Source organism: Motacilla alba, chromosome 23 (assembly GCF_015832195.1).
Source record: "Motacilla alba alba isolate MOTALB_02 chromosome 23, Motacilla_alba_V1.0_pri, whole genome shotgun sequence".
NCBI lineage: Eukaryota > Metazoa > Chordata > Aves > Passeriformes > Motacillidae > Motacilla > Motacilla alba.
Genome location: NC_052038.1, coordinates 4670546 through 4688727, shown reverse-complemented (window position 1 = coordinate 4688727; position 18182 = coordinate 4670546). Strand labels below are relative to the sequence as shown.

Sequence of the window (18182 nt, the reverse complement as noted above, 5' to 3'; positions counted from 1 at the left end):
AGGATGTGGAAGAAACTCCTTGGAAGAGGCCGTGGGAGCGCCGTGGCTGCTGCAGCCCCTGAAGCTGAGGGGGGGCTTTGCCCCCGGGGACCCCTCGGCTGTGCAGGGCCGGGGGGAGGCGGCACACGCCGTTCCCTGGCTGAGCAAATCCCTAATCCCGGCGGAGATTTCTCTGCGCTGTCTCCCGGCCTCGCTTTTGGAGTGGAGTTTTACCAACAGCAGTTAAGTAAAATAAATAAAGAGGCCCGTGCTTGCCAGTGCTCGCGAGGCCGCGCCAGGGATTGGCAAAGCGGCACCATTAATTACAGCCCGGCCCCGCTGCCAGCCTGCCGGCTCCAGGAGAGGCTGTGGCAGCGCGCCGGGGAGCCGGAGCGACAAGGGAGACGTGGAATCATGGAAGGGAGGGGATACGTGGTCCTGGACGCTGAGGGAATCGTGCCAGAGCGTTGGGAGCAGCTGGGAGATCGCCGGCCCTGCTGGGTGTCTGTGTGCGCACACGCGTGTGCGAGCGTGTGCCGAGCAGGGATCCGTGTTTTCGGGCTGGAGGCCGGGATCGCAGAGGAGTTTTTCCCAGGAATGGCGCTGGTCTGTTGGTGGAGGGGCTGGGAAGGCTCAGGACACCCCACGGAGGTGCTTTGGGGCAGCTTTGGGGTCCCTGGATGCCTTTGAACGGCCGGGGAAGAGCCTGGGGGTTGGAGGCTGGTGGGAATTGCTCGTTGTGGTGCTCCCTTTGTCACTGTCACCTCTGGGTGGGCAGGGATGGCATCCCATGGGATGGAGCCTCACGGCCGTGCTGTGCCAGGGTTTTGGCAGGGAAGAGAGGCTGTTCCACGCTGCATCAACCACCCAGGATGCCCCAGCCCTTCCTCACTTTTTATTCCTTTATCCTAAGCCATCTTCATGTCAGGAATTTTCCTGGATCAGGTATTTTTTTTTTCCCCATGGATTTTCTATTTTCTACAGCCTGTTAAAAGAACGGTTGGGTTAAAAACCACATCTCTCCACCCCCAAATCTCCTTTACTCTGCCATTAATCGTTTCTCAGATTATTGATGCCGAGGGGTTTAGTGCTGCTCATTTATCACTTTTTTTTGGGGGGGACTGCTTGGTTGTCCCTGGCTTTTCCTGATCACCATCCTGCTGTGCCGGGGTGACGGAGCTGGACCGGGATCCAGCCAAAACCCAGGCAAAACATCCTCAGGGAAACAACCTGTTCGTGCGTGGGGAGCAGTGCCGTGCCGTGGCCGGGGAGAGCCGAGCCGCGGTCGGATCCTGCTCTTCCCAGAGCGATATTCCAGCAGGGATGAGCGGCAGAGACCGAGAGAGACCGCGCTGAGCGACCGGGGAGCCCGGGCTGTGGCTTCCGCCCGCCCGGCCGCTTCGCAGCTCTGTGATGGCTCTTTAAAAGCTTTAATTAAAGCTTTAAACCCACCCCTTTCCCTGCTCCCGGGCGGGAACAAAGGCAGATGGAAGGGGCTGGAGCGGGCGAGCGTGCCAGGCTGTGCCCGCCGCGCTCCGGGTGACATCGCCGTCCCCAGCGAGCACCAGCCACTCCCGGCGGGGTGCGGGGGGGTCCCTGGGTGGTCGCCAGCCTCCCCCAGGGACCCAGCAGCGCTGCCGGGATGCGGGCACGGCTGCCGGGAGGTTGATCCCGCACGGAGCGAGGCGGCGCTGGAGGCAGCGGGGGTGATGCCAGCGCGGCCGTGCCCCGGCACCGCGGCCGGGCCGGGCTCCCCCGAGCCGGGGACAGACGGTGACGCTGCAGGGAGCCAGGTCTCCGCCGCGCTGCCGCCTGGGGGGGGATGGTGACCCCTGGCCGTGCCACCCGGCAGCTCCAGCCGGGTGACTCGGTGGCCCAGATGTTAGAAATCTCCTCGGCCCCCTCGCAGCTCCGTGAAATATTTTCACTGCAGCGGCGGCGGCGGCGGCGGCGGCTCGGGCGCTGCAGGAGCGGGGCTGGTGCCGAGCGAGCTCCGGTGCAGCCCCGGCCGTGCCTCCGTGCGTTGCCGTGCTCCGGGCAGCCGCAGCCCGGAGGTTTTGGGGCCGGGAGGAAGCTCCCCATATCCCAGAACAGCCGGATCATGCGTGCCTGGAGAGGTGAGGCGTGGGCTGGGTCCATTCCCGAGCCTTCCAGCGGCCGGGATGGATGGCGGATGGATGGATGGATGGATGGCGGATGGATGGATGGATGGATGGATGGATGGATGGATGGATGGATGGATGGATGGATGGTGCTGCCGGAGCGTCCCTGCGAGGGAAGCAAGCACCATCTTGTGTCCCTGCCAGGCTGCGGGAGCCCCAGGAGCTCGCTGCAGAGCAGCAGCGTGTCCCTGCCTGACCTCCTCCTCCTCTCCCTCCTCTCCCTCCTCTTCCTCCTCCTCCCTCCCCCACTCCCGGCTCTCCCGGAGCAGCCGAGGGGGCTGCGACTCTCGGGGGGACCCCAGCTCCTTGGTGGCCGCTCGAGTAGCACCGCTGGGGGATGCCCGGCTCCGGCTGCAGCTGGAACTCGGTGCTTTTGGGTCTCTCCTGTTGCATTTCCCGGGGGCTCTGGCTGGAGACCAGAGGAACCGGAGGGTTTTACTCCGGAAAAAAAAATGGGGTTTTTCTTTTACCCCCCAGCTCCCCCTGCTTGCATCGGGGAGATCCAGCCCGGTCTGCTCCCTTTGGCTCCCTCCCAGCCCCTCTCCCCGTGCCCTGGAGGGGGGAACGCCAGCACCGAGCTCCCCCCCGTGCTGCCAGGGAGGCAGGAGCCAGCGCCAGCCTGTTGCATGAGAATCGGGATATTTTTAGCTCTCTAATGTCCCCGGAGTGGCTCCAGCGCAGGCTCAGCCAAGTGTCCCTCCCGATGAGCCGGGGGATGCCCCAGCACCAGCACCTCGGCCAGGGTGGCTCGGGAGCAGGATTTGGTGTCTGAGGGTGTTTTGGGAGCAGGATTTGGTGTCTGAGGGTGTTTTGGGAGCAGGATTTGGTGTCTGAGGGTGGCTTGGGAGCAGGATTTGCTGTTTGAGGGTGGCTTGGGAGCAGGATTTGCTGTTTGAGGGTGTTTTGGGAGCAGGATTTGGTGTCTGAAGGTGTTTTGGGAGCAGGATTTGGTGTCTGAAGGTGTTTTGGGAGCAGAATTTGGTGTCTGAAGGTGGTTTGGGAGCAGGATTTGCTGTTTGAGGGTGGTTTAGGAGCAGGATTTGCTGTTTGAGGGTGAGGAAGAGCATCCCCTGTGCCGTGCCAAGCTCTCGGCATCCCCAGCACATGGCTGGGTGGAGGCAAGCAGCGACCTCAGCGATTTTGGAATCAGCCTCTGCCATGGCATCCGGCCCTGTGGCCACCTCCTGAACGTCCCCTGATGTCCCCAGGGCTGTCCCTTTGCCACCGCTGCCCCGGGCACAGGCTGAGTGATGCTGACACGTGCACGGCGGCCTCGGCCTCTGTAGAGCCGTGCTCCGGGCTCGCTTAATAAGGCCACGGCGTGCATTATTTTATTAATGAGGTATTAAAAAGCTGTTCATGGCGATGCTCTGCAATCCCAGAGAGGCATCCAAGAAATCTGAACTGAGCAGCGACTGCTCCCCCAGTGCCCGGCTCTTAGGACAGATGTGGGGACACCACGCTGCTGGGGTGTCACCGTGCACCCCCAGCACGTCACCCCGCACTGCCAGCCTGTCCCCACCGTGCTCCGAGGCACCAGGATGAGCTCCAAGGGCTTTTGTAGCCCTGTCTGAAGTTGTTTGGTGGCTCCAGGCTGTGCTTGGCCAGCTCAGGATGGGGTGGGGGGGATGAGGGTCACTGCAGGGGGGACCTGTGGGTCTGGGACTCTGCTCTGGGGGCTTTGGGGTGAAGTCCTCGCTCTGTGCTGCTCTGTCCCCAGCCTGGGCACTCACTGGCAGAGCAGGGAGTCCCCTGTAACCCTGCAAGGTGGCAGATGGGGACAGGCACCAGGTGGGGACATGAACCAGGAGGGGACACGGGGTGGCTGTGATGCTGCTCCCACCCCAGCCGGGCTCAGGGCAGGGCGCTGACCCCCAGCCCAGCTCCACAGCAGCCAAACCTCTGGCTAAGCCTCTGTCCGTGTGTCCATCTGTCTGTCGGCAGGGCAAATGCCATAGGATGACCGCTGCTGGTCCCCTCTTACTGGCTGTGATTTCGTCTGTCCTGTGGCTCACGCGGGGCTTCGACCCGGCTCCCAGCGCCTGCTCCGCCCTGGCCTCCGGCGTCCTCTACGGCTCCTTCTCCCTCAAGGACCTGTTCCCCACCATCTCCTCCGGCTGCTCCTGGACCCTGGAGAACCCCGACCCCACCAAGTACTCGCTCTACCTCCGCTTCAACCGGGAGGAGCAGGTCTGCACCCATTTCTCGCCCATGGTGCTGCCGCTCGACCACTACCTGGCCAACTACACCTGCGACCCCCGGGGCGAGGCCAGCCCCGCGCCCGCCCGCCAGCACCCGGAGCAGCAGCAGGAGGAGGAGGAGGACGAGGAAGCCGAGCTGGAGCTGTGCGAGGACGCGGGGCCCTTCACCTTCCTGCACTTCGACAAGAACTTCGTGCAGCTGTGCCTGGCGGCCGAGCCCGAGGCGGCCCCGCGGCTGCTGGAGCCGCAAGCGCTGGAATTCCGCTTCGTGGAGGTGCTGCTCATCAACAACAACAACTCCAGCCAGTTCACCTGCAGCGTGCTGTGCCGCTGGCTCGAGGAGTGCCTGCAGGCTCCCGGCGCCCGCCGCTGCGGCTTCACCCACGCCGGCTGCAGCTGCCAGGCCGAGAGCCCTCCGGCCCCCCGGCGCAACGGCACCCGGCCCCCGGTGCCCGCGCCCACCCCGGCGCCCGCCGCACCCGACTGCTGCCCCACCGAGCTGCATTCTGCGAATGCCAACGAGCTCGACCTGCCCGAGGTGCCGCACGGTGAGTGGGGAGCGGGGATGGACCCCCTGTGCGGTGCCGGGGGTCCCGGGGGGGGATGCTCGTGGAGTGGGTGGGCTCTGCCTGCGCGTGGTGCACGGGGAGTGGGGGTGGTGGGAATTGTGCAGGGCGTCGGTCCTGCTTGTGTGAGCTCGGTGGGACTGGAATGTGCCAGCTGGGAACTGGGAATGGGGCAGGAATCTGCAATGGATGGATCCTGGGGCTGGAGGTGCCAGCTGGGAACTGGGAATGGGGCAGGGAATCTGCAATGGATGGATCCTGGGGCTGGAGGAGCCAATGGGGCACTGGGAATGGGGCAGGGAATCTGCAATGGATGGATCCTGGGGCTGGAGGAGCCAGTGGGGCACTGGGAATGGGGCAGGGAATGGTGCAATGGATGGATCCTGGGGCTGGAGGTGCCAGCTGGGAACTGGGAATGGGGCAGGGAATCTGCAATGGATGGATCCTGGGGCTGGAGGAGCCAGTGGGGCACTGGGAATGGGGCAGGGAATGTGCAATGGATGGATCCTGGGGCTGGAGGTGCCAGTGGGGCACTGGGAATGGGGCAGGGAATCTGCAATGGATGGATCCTGGGGCTGGAAAGTGCCAGCTGGGAACTGGGAATGGGGCAGGGAATGGTGCAATGGATGGATCCTGGGGCTGGAGGTGCCAGTGGGGCACTGGGCACGGAGCAGGGAATGGTGAAATGGATGGATCCCACCTGTGCGCACTGCTGGGGTAGGATTGGTGCCATCTGGATGCTGGGCATGGAGCAGGGAAGTCATGCCATGGCTGAACCCTTCCCATGCACACTCCGTAGGGCTGGAGGTGCAGCTGGGTGCTCTGCATGGAGCAGGGAACCCATGGGATGGATGAATCTCCTCTGAGCCCACTCCCAGGGCAGGGTGGTGCCAACTGGGCCCTGGGCATGGAGCAGGGAATCCATGAGGTGGATGAACCCTGCCTGAACACACTCCTCAGGGCAGCAGGGAGCTGTGCATGGAGCAGGGAATCCATGGGGTGGATGAACCCTGCCTGAACACACACCTCAGGGCAGGAGGGAGCTGGGCATGGAACAGGGAATCTATGGGATGGATGAATCCTGCCTGAGCACACACCTCAGGGCAGGAGGGAGCTGTGCATGGAGCAGGGAATGCATGGGATGGATGAACCCTGCCTGAGCACACTCCTTAGGGCTGGAAGTTTCCAGTGCACGGAGCAGGGAATCCATGGGATGGATGAATCCTGCCTGAGGGAGCTGTGCATAGAACAGGGAACCCATGGGATGGATGAATCCTGCCTAAACACACTCCTCAGGGCAGGAGGGAGCTGTGCATGGAGCAGGGAATGCATGGGATGGATGAACCCTGCCTGAGCACACTCCTTAGGGCTGGAAGTTTCCAGTGCACGGAGCAGGGAATCCCTACAAAGTTCAAATCCGTGGAGCCACAGCTTGCCCTGCCCTTGCCACGGCCCAGCCGCCCCTGGGAACGCCGCGGTGACCCCACGGCTGCCAGGGCTGATGCCACGGCTGCTCTGGCACATCCCCCGTGGCTCCGTGGCCTCGCTGGCTCCTCCCTGGCACGGGGCAAGAGCAGGAGCCAACTCGCTTTGCCCTGGTGGAGACGCGGAAAACAATTTGCAGGTAAAATGACCCTTCGCCGTGGCAAATTACCCTTGACTGCTGCAGCCCGGGCGCTTGTTATTCCAGGCAGGATGTCACGGCACGGCGGCCGGGCTATTAACCAGGCGGAATGAGGCCATTTGCTCGTTCCGGGATTGTAGGAACGGCTGAGGATAAAGCAGCCGGCTCCGGGATCCGCGGCGCGGCCGCCTTGCCCTGCTGCCGCCCGTGCCAAGCCCGGCGAGGCGACGCGGGGATTTTGGGGCACATCTGGCCAGATGTTTTCCCTTCAGCGGCCTCAGGGCGATGCGCGGGCGGGAGCAACCCCCAGCTGGGCTGCGCGGGGTCTTTATCCGGCAGATTAGACGGCGGGGCCGGGCCGGGGGTGTAGAGATAATTTCATTGGGCTTTAGCATTTATTTCAGGAGCTAAATGTCATTACGGGCAGATCCCGCACTAAATCCCCGGTCCCTTACAGCTGCAGGGCTCTAAATCGCCTCATCCCGAGGGGAGCTGCTCGAGCTGGTTTCATTTTATGGGGTTTTTGTCCCGTTTTGGTTTTTCCCAGCCCTTTAAACGCCGCTCCCCGTGGGTGGTGAAGAGCTCAGCACCGGGGCCAGGTGCCAGCCCCAAGGTCAGCCCGGCTGACCCTGTGCCTGAGGGGTGACACCTGTGGTGGCTGGGGCTGCCTGTGGAGACGGGATCCAGGATGGGATTGGGAACTGGGATCCACGATGGAGAATTGGGATGCAGGATGGGATTGGGAACTGGGATCCATGATGGAGAATTGGGATGCAGGATGGGATTGGGAACTGGGATCCATGATGGAGAATTGGGATCCAGGATGGGATTGGGAACTGGGATCCACGATGGAGAATTGGGATCCAGGATGAGATGGAGAAGCAGGATCCAGGATGGGATTGGGAGAAGGGATGCAGGATGGGATGGAGAATTGGATGGGATGGAGAATTAGGATCCAGGATGGGATTGAAAAGGGGAATGCAGGATGGGATTGAGAACTGGGATCCATGATGGACAATTGGGATGCAGGATGGGATTGAGAATTAGGATCCATGATGGGACGGAGAAGCAGGATCCGTGATGGGATTGAGAGCTTGATGCAGGATGGGATGGAGAAGGGGGATGCAGAACGGGATGGAAAAGTGGGATCCAGGATGGGATTGAAAAGTGGGATCCAGGATGGGATGGAGAGGGCAGGATGCTCCTCCAGGGCACCCGGCACACCCCCAGGGGTGGCTCAGTGGGGTTATTTCCCCCGAGCCTGGCACAGGGCGCTGGCCAGGGGGGTCCCTGCAGAGCTGGCAGGGCTCAGTGCCACATTCCGCCTCTCCGGCTGCGACGGCCGCAGCGCAAACTCCGGCTCCTTCTCCAAATTACATTTGACATTCAATTAAAGGCCGGAGCGCCCGGAGGCTCAGTGTCATTGCGGTGCCAGAGCCACGGGGGTGACGCGCTGCCGCGGCCACCCCTCGTGCCACGCCGCTGCCACCGTCCCCCCCCGGGCGTCACCGCGCCGAGCCGCGGGGCCGCATCACAGAGCGCCCTTCATGCAGCCGGGGGGGGGTCCCAAGCGCCCACCTGGCCTCCCCCCGGCCCCCCGGGGTGGAGAATGGCCCCCTTTCAGGGGGACGGTGGCACGCGGGGCCGGGGGGCTGAATGGCGCCTGTGAGCCGAGGCTTGGCGGGCGCCCAGCGCTGATCTCAGCGGCTCCTCCGCCGCAGCGCCGTGGGGCTGGCGCCCGCCCAGAGCCTCCCCACGGCGCTGACCCGGGGGTCCCCGGCGCCCACGTCATCCCCCGCCGCGGGGAGGCTCTCCCGGGGGGATTCGGGGATGAGGTCGGAGGCACGTGGGTGGGCCGGGGTTTTGTGGGGTGACTTTGGGCGCGTTCAGCCCTGCTGCTCCTCGCTCCTGGCGGTGTGCCCCCTCTAAAGACCCCCAAAAGGGCGACCCCCCTCTTTTTGATGGCCTCTGGATGACCCTGCTGCGTCGAGGCCAAGCAGCTCCAATTTTGGGTTTCGCCTGCCCCAAACCCATCCCTGCTCCGAAACCAACCCCCGGAGAGGTGCTGCTGGGACAAGGACACAACCAGCCTTGGGATTCACCTTGAGATCCCCAAAGACCACCCCTGGTGTCCCCAAAATCCCCTCCTATCCTTGCCCCCAGCAGCTGTGCTGTGGTGGGGTGCTGGGGGACCCCCAGGCGGGGTGGGGTGCGGTGTTGGGGTTGGCTGCAGCCTCCTGGTGGTGACAGGCAAGGATTTAGTGCTCTCTGAGGGAAATTGAATTTGGTGTCTCTGTCGAACACAGCCAGGGAGAACGCCCTCGTATATCCTCGGGATTTATGGTTTTCCCCAGGCTCTTGCCGCGCCGTGTGTAATTCTGCTGTGGCGTTCCCAGAGGGGTTGGCCCCGTGAGGAATTCAGCCTGGTGTCCCCACAGACCCCCCTGGGCATCCCCTCGGTGTCCCCAGGTCCCCCCGTGTCTCCCATGCCACCGGGAACTCTGGAGTGGGATGTCCAAGGACGGGATCTGAGGGTGCCAGCGGGGAGGCCCGAAGGGTTACCCCGAGTTAAGGCAAAACTCAGTAAATTTGGGGCTTTTTGACAGCACAGCCAGTGCCAGAGCAGGCTGCGCTCCCTGCCTGGGGCTGGGTGTCCCTGCTCTGTGTCCCAGTGGGAGCCACCCTGTGCCCAAGGCACCCTGCCAGTGCCAGGTGTCCCCAGGCCACCTCCCCTCCATCCCTTGGGGACACGGCTGCGTTTGGCTGGCAGGCGCTGGCGCCATCCCTGGCTGCTCTCCTGGCTGTCACAGCAGTGAAGTGACCCCAGCACTTTTGGGGGTGACATCCCTGGGGTGGCACCCCTTCTGTCCCCATGGCACATCCAGCAGGAGCAGCTGGATGAATCCACCAGGGATCTCCAGGGCCTGGATTTGGGGACAGGAGTCCCTCTGGAGGACAGGGAGGTGGCCCGGGGGTGTGGGGGAGGCTGAGGGAGGTGTCCCCCTGTGCCCGCAGCCGCGTCCCCCGCCGGGCCCCGCACATGCCAGTTAATTTCACGCCAAGTGCCCTTGATGGATCGCTTGTTATTTTTGGTGAGCCGAGCCATAAATTTGTGCCACCTCACTGCAGCGAGCTGATAAGTGGGGACGGGACAGCACCTCCGCCTGGCACGGTGGGGACACGGGTGCCAGGGATGTGGCACCAGGCTGGGGCCCAGCTGCCACCCCTGGGACATTTTGGGGTAGCTGTGACACATGTTTGGGGTGCTGGGGGTGTGCTCAGTGACGCTCCACCAGGTCTTGCTCTCAGGGGTGCCAGCATGGGGCCAGGCATCCCTGTATCCTCCTGAAATGTCCTGTGCTGGCCTGTCCCCATCCCTGTCCCCATCGCTGTCCCCTGGCCACTCTCATTTGGGCATTTCTCTCTCCTAGGCAATGCGGTCGAGGAGAACCAGAAGGTGAAGACCCAGTGGCCACGGTCAGCGGATGAGCCCGGGGTCTACATGGCCCAGACAGGTACCAGGAACAGGCAGAGGGACCCCGGTGACACCAGGCTCGTGCACCTGGGCAGGGGTGACAGAGATGGAGCGCCTCCCTTTAGCTTCCTGCCCACGGACTGGCTTAATTTGCTCCATTTATATATTTTTTCCTCTGCGCTTTCCTCCGAGGGTTGTAAAGCAAAAGGGGGGAAAAAAAAATCTATTAATTGTTTCGTTCAAATGTATTTATTTGGCAAATCCATCTGGGTAATTTGAACGTGCCGCTCCCCCCTCCCCAGCCTCCCTGATTTATGGTCGGAGGGCTCGGAGGCGAGCGGGAGATGGATGGACCCCGGCTCCGCTCCATGTGCCTGGCGTGCAGAATTCCCGGCCACACTCGGCTGCTCACGGGGCTGCTGCCCCACTGGGAGCTCCTGGGTGACCCCAGCGGTGACCCTGTCCAGTCTCGGGGTCCCCGTGTGACACGGGGCAGCCCCAGCACGTTGTCACCGCCGCGGGTGACACGGAGCCCCCGTCCTGCGTGTCTCCAGGACAAACGGTCCCCTTTGGAGCCCTCCCCCATCTATCCCTGTTTAATTTAAACGGATGGGCTCTGCTGCCGGGCTGTCCAAGAGCCTCAGAGACATCATCAACCTTAATAAGAGCCGGTTGTTGTAAATGTCAGCGTGTGACGGGGCGGGGAGAGGGAGCCGCGGAGGGCTGCCCGCGCTGCCCGTGCTAGCCATGCTGCCCACCCTGTCCATGCTGCCTGTGCTGCCCACCCTGCCCGTGCTGCCCACCCTGTCCATGCTGCCTGTGCTGCCCACCCTGCCCGTGCTGCCCACCCTGTCTGTGCTGCCCGTGCTGCCCGTGCTGCCCACCCTGCCCATGCTGCCAACTGACCACTCTGCCCACCCTGTCCTTGCTGCCCGTGCTGCCCACTGCTCACCCTGTCCGTGCTGCCCACTGACCACGCTGCCCACCCTGTCCATGCTGCCTATGCTGCCCACCCAGCCCATGCTGCCCACCCTGTCCTTGCTGCCCGTTCTGCCTACTGCTCCCCCTGTCCATGCTGCCCACTGACCACCCTGCCCACCCCACCCACCCTGTCTGGGCTGCCTGTGCTGCCCACCCTGCCCTGCCCACCCTGTCCCTGCTGCCCACTGCCCACGCTGCCCGCCCTTCCAGCGCTGCCATCCCCTCCCGGGACAGATCCTGTCCCTCACACCCGCTGCCATCCCGTTCCCCAATCCCTTCCCCACCTCACCGACACCCTCAGTGCCACCCCTGTCACCCACACCACCTCATCCTCACCCCTGCGCTCACCGGTGCCACCCCCCTGCCCCTTTGCGGCGCTGCCCTGGCGGCATGTCCCCTGTCCCCTGCCCTGGCGGCACGTCCCCTGTCCCCCGCGGGCTCTCAGGCTCCCTGTCTCCCGCAGGGGACCCCGCGGCGGAGGAGTGGTCGCAGTGGAGCGTGTGCTCCCTGACGTGCGGCCAGGGCTCCCAGGTGCGGACGCGCTCCTGCGTCTCCTCTCCCTACGGGACGCTGTGCAGCGGGCTGCTCCGGGAGACCCGCACCTGCAACAACACCGCCACCTGCCCAGGTACGGGGGACAGCGGCGACAGCGGGGACGCGGCGGGGCTGCGCTGCCGGCTCTCCCCGCAGGGCTGAGCAAGAGGGTGGGGACAGGCGGAATATGTTGCTGGGACGTCTCTGGGGTCTCCTCGGGGTGCCGTGGTGGATGAGAAGGGTGGCTTGGCGTGGTTGCGGTGCCCAGCCTGCGCTGGGATGCTCTGAGTGCTGTTGGCATCCCTCCATCCTCTGGAGTGCCTCTTGGGGAGGTCTCTGGAATGGGTGCCCTGCACCCTGTGCCCTGTCAGCCGCGCTGCTGCCAGGGATTGCCTCGGGAACTCCTGTTCATCTTCTCCCCTGGTGAACTGTGGGCTCCCCCTGGGTGCTGGAGCCTGGGGAGATTTGGAGCCTGGCATTCCCAGGGGTTTCCCCTGATGTGGGGCAGGAGGGGGCTGAGCTGCTCAGTGCCTCCAGGCAGGTAGCAGCGGGATGCTGAGGATCTCCTGGCTGTCCGTGGTGGCGTCCATGCGTCTCATGTGGGACACGGGAGGGACCTCAGGGTGCCACAGTGGCAGCCACGCTGCGCTGTCTGAATCTGGAGTGTTTCAAGGGATTTTCACCTCCAGAACATGCAGCATCCGTGCCAGGGAGTGTAGTCCTGTCCTGGCACCCCAAGGACATCAGAGCTTGAGGAGGAACATCCTTTAGGATGATCCCTGATCCTTTCCTGGAGTGCTGAGGATGTGAGGGGCAGATCGTGCTCGGTGTGCTGACAGGGATCGGGGTGACCCATGTGTGGCTTTGGGGGGACGTGCGCCGCCAGTGCCAGCACCCCAAAAGGGAGGCTGGAGCACCAGCTAAGGATTTGGGATGACAACAGGGCAGACAGCACTGGGAACTGTGCCCAGCTGAGCCCTGGGCAGGGCACGAGGGGTCTGCTGTGCCAGGACCCCTCGGTGCCAGGGCCTGGGAGGCTGGAGGCCCTGGGCTGTGCTGTGTTGCAGTTCCCGGCGCGTGGGAGGAGTGGTCCCCGTGGAGCCTGTGCTCGGTGACCTGCGGGCGAGGGGCCAGGACCAGGACACGGCGCTGCGCGGCCTCGCGGCGCGGAGGGAAGGCCTGCGAGGGCCCCGAGCTGCAGGCCAAGCCCTGCAGTATCGCGACCTGCCCGGGTCAGTACCTCCCTCTCCCCACGCTCCTTCTTCCCGCCGGGAATGCCAGGAGACGGCGCCAGCTGAGCGCCAGGGCCGCGCTCCTGGCGCCGCGAGGGACGGGTGGCACCGCCACGGGCAGCTGGGACACAGGGGCGCTGTGGCACGGGGTGCACCGTCCTGTCCCCGCTGCAGATCCGAGGGGAAACTCAGTGCCGTTGGCCGTGCCGGGGTCTCACGACCCCAGCGTGGGCACGGGACCATGGAGGCGGCTCCGTCCCAACCCCTCTGCAGTGCCTGGCACTGGGGTGGCACAGGGACGTTGTGGAGTACAGGGAGGTGATAAATGGGGTCGTCTGCAGGGTCTGGCTGCGCACGGGTGGCAGTGCCACAGCTGTCCCTTCCTCCTGTGTGCTAGGAGAGGCCGTGGTGGTGCCTGTGGGGTTTCTGCGGTGACGGGCAGGGATGCCACGCCTTCGATGTTGTCCCCGTGGGGACCCCACGTGTGATGTGGGGCGGCTGGAGCAGGAGGGAGCTGCTCCCGCAGCAGCTCTGACAGGGATGTGGCACTGATGGCACGCGGCTTTGGCACGGCTGTCCTGTGGAGATGCTGCTGGAGTCGTGAGCTTGGCAGGGAACAATGCCAGGGCTGCTGGATTTGGTTGGAAGCAATGCCAGGGCTGCTGGATTTGGTTGGAAGCAATGCCAGGGTTGCTGGATTTGGCAGGACCGATGACAGGGTTGCTGGATTTGGTTGGAAGCAATGCCAGTGATGCTGGATTTGGTAAAAAGCAATGGAAACGATGCCAGTGATGCTGGATTTGGTAAAAAACAATGCCAGGGATGCTGCATTTGGCCAGAAGTGATGCCAGGGATTCTGGGTTTGGTTGGAAGTGATGCCAGGGCTGCTGGATTTGGTGGAAAGCAATGCCAGAGCTTCTGGCTTTGGCAGGACCGATGCTAGAGATGCCGGGTTTGGTTGGAAGAATACTAAGGGTGCCAAAAACGCTAAGTTCGGTGCTAGCAACACCAGGGTCCCCACCCTGAGTGTGTCCCTTGTGTCCCAGCCGGCGGAGGGGCCAGTCCCAGTGACAACCCCCCTCCCAGCACCGCCTGTCCAGCCCGGCACAGGACGAGCCGGCACATCCCTAGGTTGGACCCGTTGCCCGGCGAGCCCGGCGCAGGTCACGGCGAGCCGGGGCGGCGCGGCCGAGCGGCCGCAGTGCAGTGGGAGCTGACGCCGCTCTCCTTGTCCCCGCAGTGGAAGGGCAGTGGCTGGAGTGGGGCGCCTGGAGCCGCTGCTCCGTCACCTGCGCCAACGGCACCCAGCAGCGGACGCGCAAGTGCAGCGTCTCGGCCCACGGCTGGGCCGAGTGCCGGGGGGCCCACGCCGACGCCCGGGAGTGCTCCAACCCCACCTGTCCCAGTAAGGCCCCGCGCGCTGGGGGGGGAGCGGGGGGACGGCACTGCACACCCAGCATGGCCCCGCCGTCGCGCCGCTGCGGTGTCACCGCCGGTGACACTCGGAGTGCTGGCGGCCCCCTCCACTGCAGGGAGCCTGAGGGTGATGCCAGGGATCACCGGGCACGTCTCGGCTGGAGGAGCAGGGGGTTGGCACTGTCGCGCTGGGGACCCGTCGGTGCCAGGTGGCGGCGGGTCCCGCCGTGCTTTGGGCGTACAAGCACGAGGGAGATGTCACGTGTGCACATGGGGTTGGGGACGGCTCTGGGTGTGGGGACACCGGGCAGAGGATGGACCTCGGGGTCCTCATCCTGTCCTTCGAGCCGCTCCTTGTTTTGTGGGAGAAGTGGTGGCACCGGTGGCAGCCACAGAGGGAGGTGGTGGCTGTGCCGTGGTGCCCGTGGATGGCGGCAGGGAGAGAGGGGCATCTGCAGCAGGAGGGGCATCTGCAGGATGGGCATCTGCAGCAGGATGCCAGTCTGCTCTAAAAGAGATTTAAATCACCGATCCACGCATTTCACACCCCGCGGGATTTCGGCTCGCAGCGCGTGGGGCAGCGCCAACGGTGCCCTGTCCCGTCCCCGCGGGCGCCGCTCTGCGTGCAGAGCCGGGTGTCCCACAGCGTCCCCATCCCCACAGCAGACAGCAAGTGGGGTCCTTGGAACCACTGGAGCCTCTGCTCCAAGACCTGCGACACCGGCTGGCAGCGGCGCTTCCGCATGTGCGAGGGCACGGGCATGCAGGGCTACCCCTGCGAGGGCACCGGCGAGGAGGTGAAGACCTGCAACGAGAAGAAGTGCCCAGGTACGGGGTACCCCCCACCCCCCAGCGCCCCTCACCCCACATCGGGGCAGTGCTGATCCCCCCTTCCCCCCCCAGCCTACCACGAGATGTGCAAGGACGAGTACGTGATGCTGATGACCTGGAAGAAGACGGCTGCCGGGGAGATCATCTACAACAAATGTCCCCCCAACGCCACAGGTGACCCCAGATGTCCCCAGGGCTGGTGCAGGGCAGGGGATGGTGGGCGGCTGAGCACCCCAAACCCCGGGGGCAGTGGGTGGCATGAGGGACAAGTGGCCCAAACCCCTCTGGCCTGGAGCAGAGTAGGGGGCGTGGGTGGCATTTGGGTTGAGCCACCCCAAAGCCCCAGGGGCAGGGAGTGGCATTGGGGTCAGGCCACCTGGAGCAGCACAGGGGGTGGTGGGTGACATTGGGGTCAAGCATCCCTAAATCCCCTGGCCCTGGAGCTGCACGGGGGGCTGTGGGTGGCATCGGGGTGCCAGGAAGGGATTGCAGTGCCAGCCCCAATCCCAAATCTCTGTCGCAGGGACTGCCAGCCGCCGGTGCCTGCTGAGCCCCCATGGGGTCGCCTATTGGGGTGTGCCCAGCTTCGCCCGCTGCGTCTCCCACGAGTACAGATACTTGCATCTCTCAGTAGGTGCCCGCTCTGGCACGGCCCCTTCTGTCCCCTGTCCCTGTCCCTGGGGCTCTGTCCCATCCTTGGCACTCCAAGAGCCACCTCACCTCTCTGGCATGGGGAAACTGAGGCAGGGCTCTGTGGGGTGGGAAGGGGGATCCCATCCCAGAGTTGGAGGGGGGTTCTGGTAGGAGTTGTGGTCCTGTGTGTTTGGGAAAAGGCTTTTGGGATGGAGAGGATGCCCCCTGACCCCCATGGGTGTCTCCAGACCTCCCTGGATGTCCCCAGACTCCTGCGACCACCCACAGACCTCTGTGGGCTTGGAATAATGTCCCAATCCCAGAGCTGGCGTGTTTGAGTTGCGTTCCCACCTGTTTGGGAAAAGGCTTTTGGGATGTGGAGGATGACCCCCGACCCCATGGATGTCCCCAAACCTCTGTGAATGTCCCCAGACCACCCTGGATGTCCCCAAACCCCTGTGGACTCCCTCAACCTGCGCATCCTGCAGCTGCCTTAATTAACTCCGCAGTGTCCCCCGGGCTCTGGGGACAATAAGGGACACGCAGCACCGCTGGGGGGTGGTGGCAGCAAAGTGACACCGCTGTCCCCTCCCCGTACCAGCTGCGGGAGCACCTGGCGAAGGGCCAGCGGGTGCTGGCAGGGGAGGGCATGTCCCAGGTGGTGCGGAGCCTGCTGGAGCTCATGGCCCGCAAGACCTACTACAGCGGGGACCTGCTCTTCTCTGTGGACATCCTGCGCAACGTCACCGACACCTTCAAGAGGGCCACCTACATCCCGTCCTCCGAGGACGTGCAGGTAGCGGGCAGGGGGACAGCCAGGGTCCCCTCCCCGGGGAGGGGGCGGTCGGTCGCCCGGTCTGTCCCCAGCCCCGCTGAGCCCCGTCCCCGCAGCGCTTCTTCCAGGTGGTGAGCTACATGGTGGACGCCGAGAACCGCGACAAGTGGGAGGATGCCCAACAGGTGAGTGGCACGGGGGGGGGGGGCGTGGTGGTGGCGGCCAGGATGTCCCCACCACGGGGGTGTCCCCACCGCGGTGACGCATCCCGCTGGTCCCGGAGCTGCTCCCGTCTCCTGCAGGTCTCTCCCGGCTCCGTGCACCTGATGAAGGTGGTGGAGGACTTCATCCACCTGGTCGGGAACGCGCTGAAGGCTTTCCAGAGCTCCCTCATTGTCACCGACAACCTGGGTGAGCGGCGGGGCGGGCGCGGGGACCTGCGGGGGACACAGGAGCGGGGAGGTGACACCCGTGTCCCCTGACAGTGACCAGCATCCAGCGGGAGCCCGTGTCCGCCGTGTCCAGCGACATCAACTTCCCCATGAAGGGCCGGCGGGGGATGAAGGACTGGGCGCGCAGCTCCGAGGACAAGCTCTTCATCCCCAGGGAGGTGCTGAGCCTCGCCTCGGCAGGTGAGCGGGAGCGCCCAGGTGCGGGCACATCTGGCAGGGCGTGCACAGCTGGAGGTGGGCGTGCGCCTACTTGAGTGTTCCTGCGCGTCTAGGATAGCGCACAGGTGTGTGCACACACATCTGGAGGTGTGCAGACTGGGAGTGTTGCACATCTGGGAGCGTGCAGGTGTGCACACAGGTGTGAGAGCACATCTGGGAGTGCACACACCTGCACATCTGGAGGTGTGCCCGTTGGGTGTGTGCACATCTGGGGGCGTGCAGGTGTGCACACAGGCGTGAATGTGCACATGTGAGTGCACATCTGGATCTGCACACATGCCTGCACATCTGGAGGTGTGCCCGTTGGGTGTGTGAACATCTGGGAGCGTGCAGGTGTGCACACAGGTGTGAACGTGCCCACGTGAGCGCACATCTGGATCTGCACACGTGTGTGAGCCCGCACATCTGGGGGTGTGTAGGTGTGCACACACACGCGCGTGCACATCTGGACGTGTCCGCAAGCGCACACCTGGTGCAGATGTGGGCTCACATCTGGCTCCCATTCACACGCACGTGAGCTGTACCCCCCAGGCACGTGCAGGTGACCACGTGTGCTCTCGAGCCGCGTGTGTGTGCCAGCGCACATCTGGGCGCACATCTGGCGTGCCCTGCACGTCCCCTCCCGCGTGTCACCCAGCCTGGGGCTCTCTCTGCAGAAGCCGAGGAATCGTCGCACTTCGTCATCGGGGCGGTGCTGTACCGCACGCTGGGGCTCATCCTGCCCCCGCCCAGGTGAGTGGCGCCACCCGCGGTGTCCCCTGCTGTCCCCCAGGCCTGTCACAGCCCGTGTCCCTTCCCGCAGGAGCCCCCTGGCCGTCACCTCCAAGGTGCTGACGGTGACGGTGCGCCCGCCGACCCGGCCCGCGGAGCCGCTCGTGCTGGTGGAGCTGTCCCACATCATCAACGTGAGTGTCCCCTCCCCTGGCACTGGGAATGTCCCTTGCCATGACACCATGTCCCTCTTCCCATGTCACCATGAATGTCCCTTTCCACGTCACCAACATGAATGGCCCCCTTCCCATGTCACCAGTGTGAGTGTCCCCCTCCCATGTCACCATGAATGTCCCTTTCCATGTCACCAACACGAATGTCCCTCTTCCCA

The 18182-nt window shown here is 64.4% G+C and overlaps 1 protein-coding gene across 6 annotated transcripts in view; it reads left to right on the top strand.

The window, feature by feature from the left end:
* ADGRB2 (adhesion G protein-coupled receptor B2) overlaps window positions 1-18182 on the top strand; it is a 62589-nt gene that overhangs the window by 35569 nt on the left and 8838 nt on the right. For 5 of the 6 annotated variants that reach the window (XM_038161001.1, XM_038160999.1, XM_038160998.1 and 2 more), the window contains exons 2-15: window positions 4086-4890; window positions 9964-10047; window positions 11452-11616; window positions 12590-12754; window positions 13995-14159; window positions 14834-14998; window positions 15074-15175; window positions 15525-15631; window positions 16236-16430; window positions 16526-16594; window positions 16712-16820; window positions 16895-17041; window positions 17737-17812; window positions 17883-17985. In XM_038161001.1, coding sequence (XP_038016929.1) covers window positions 4101-4890; window positions 9964-10047; window positions 11452-11616; window positions 12590-12754; window positions 13995-14159; window positions 14834-14998; window positions 15074-15175; window positions 15525-15631; window positions 16236-16430; window positions 16526-16594; window positions 16712-16820; window positions 16895-17041; window positions 17737-17812; window positions 17883-17985 — 2442 coding nt within the window. In that variant the 5' untranslated portion in view covers window positions 4086-4100. Of the gene's footprint in view, window positions 1-1896; window positions 2097-4085; window positions 4891-9963; window positions 10048-11451; window positions 11617-12589; window positions 12755-13994; window positions 14160-14833; window positions 14999-15073; window positions 15176-15524; window positions 15632-16235; window positions 16431-16525; window positions 16595-16711; window positions 16821-16894; window positions 17042-17736; window positions 17813-17882; window positions 17986-18182 lie in introns of those variants that run through there. The other variant, XM_038161002.1, reaches the window with a different exon arrangement.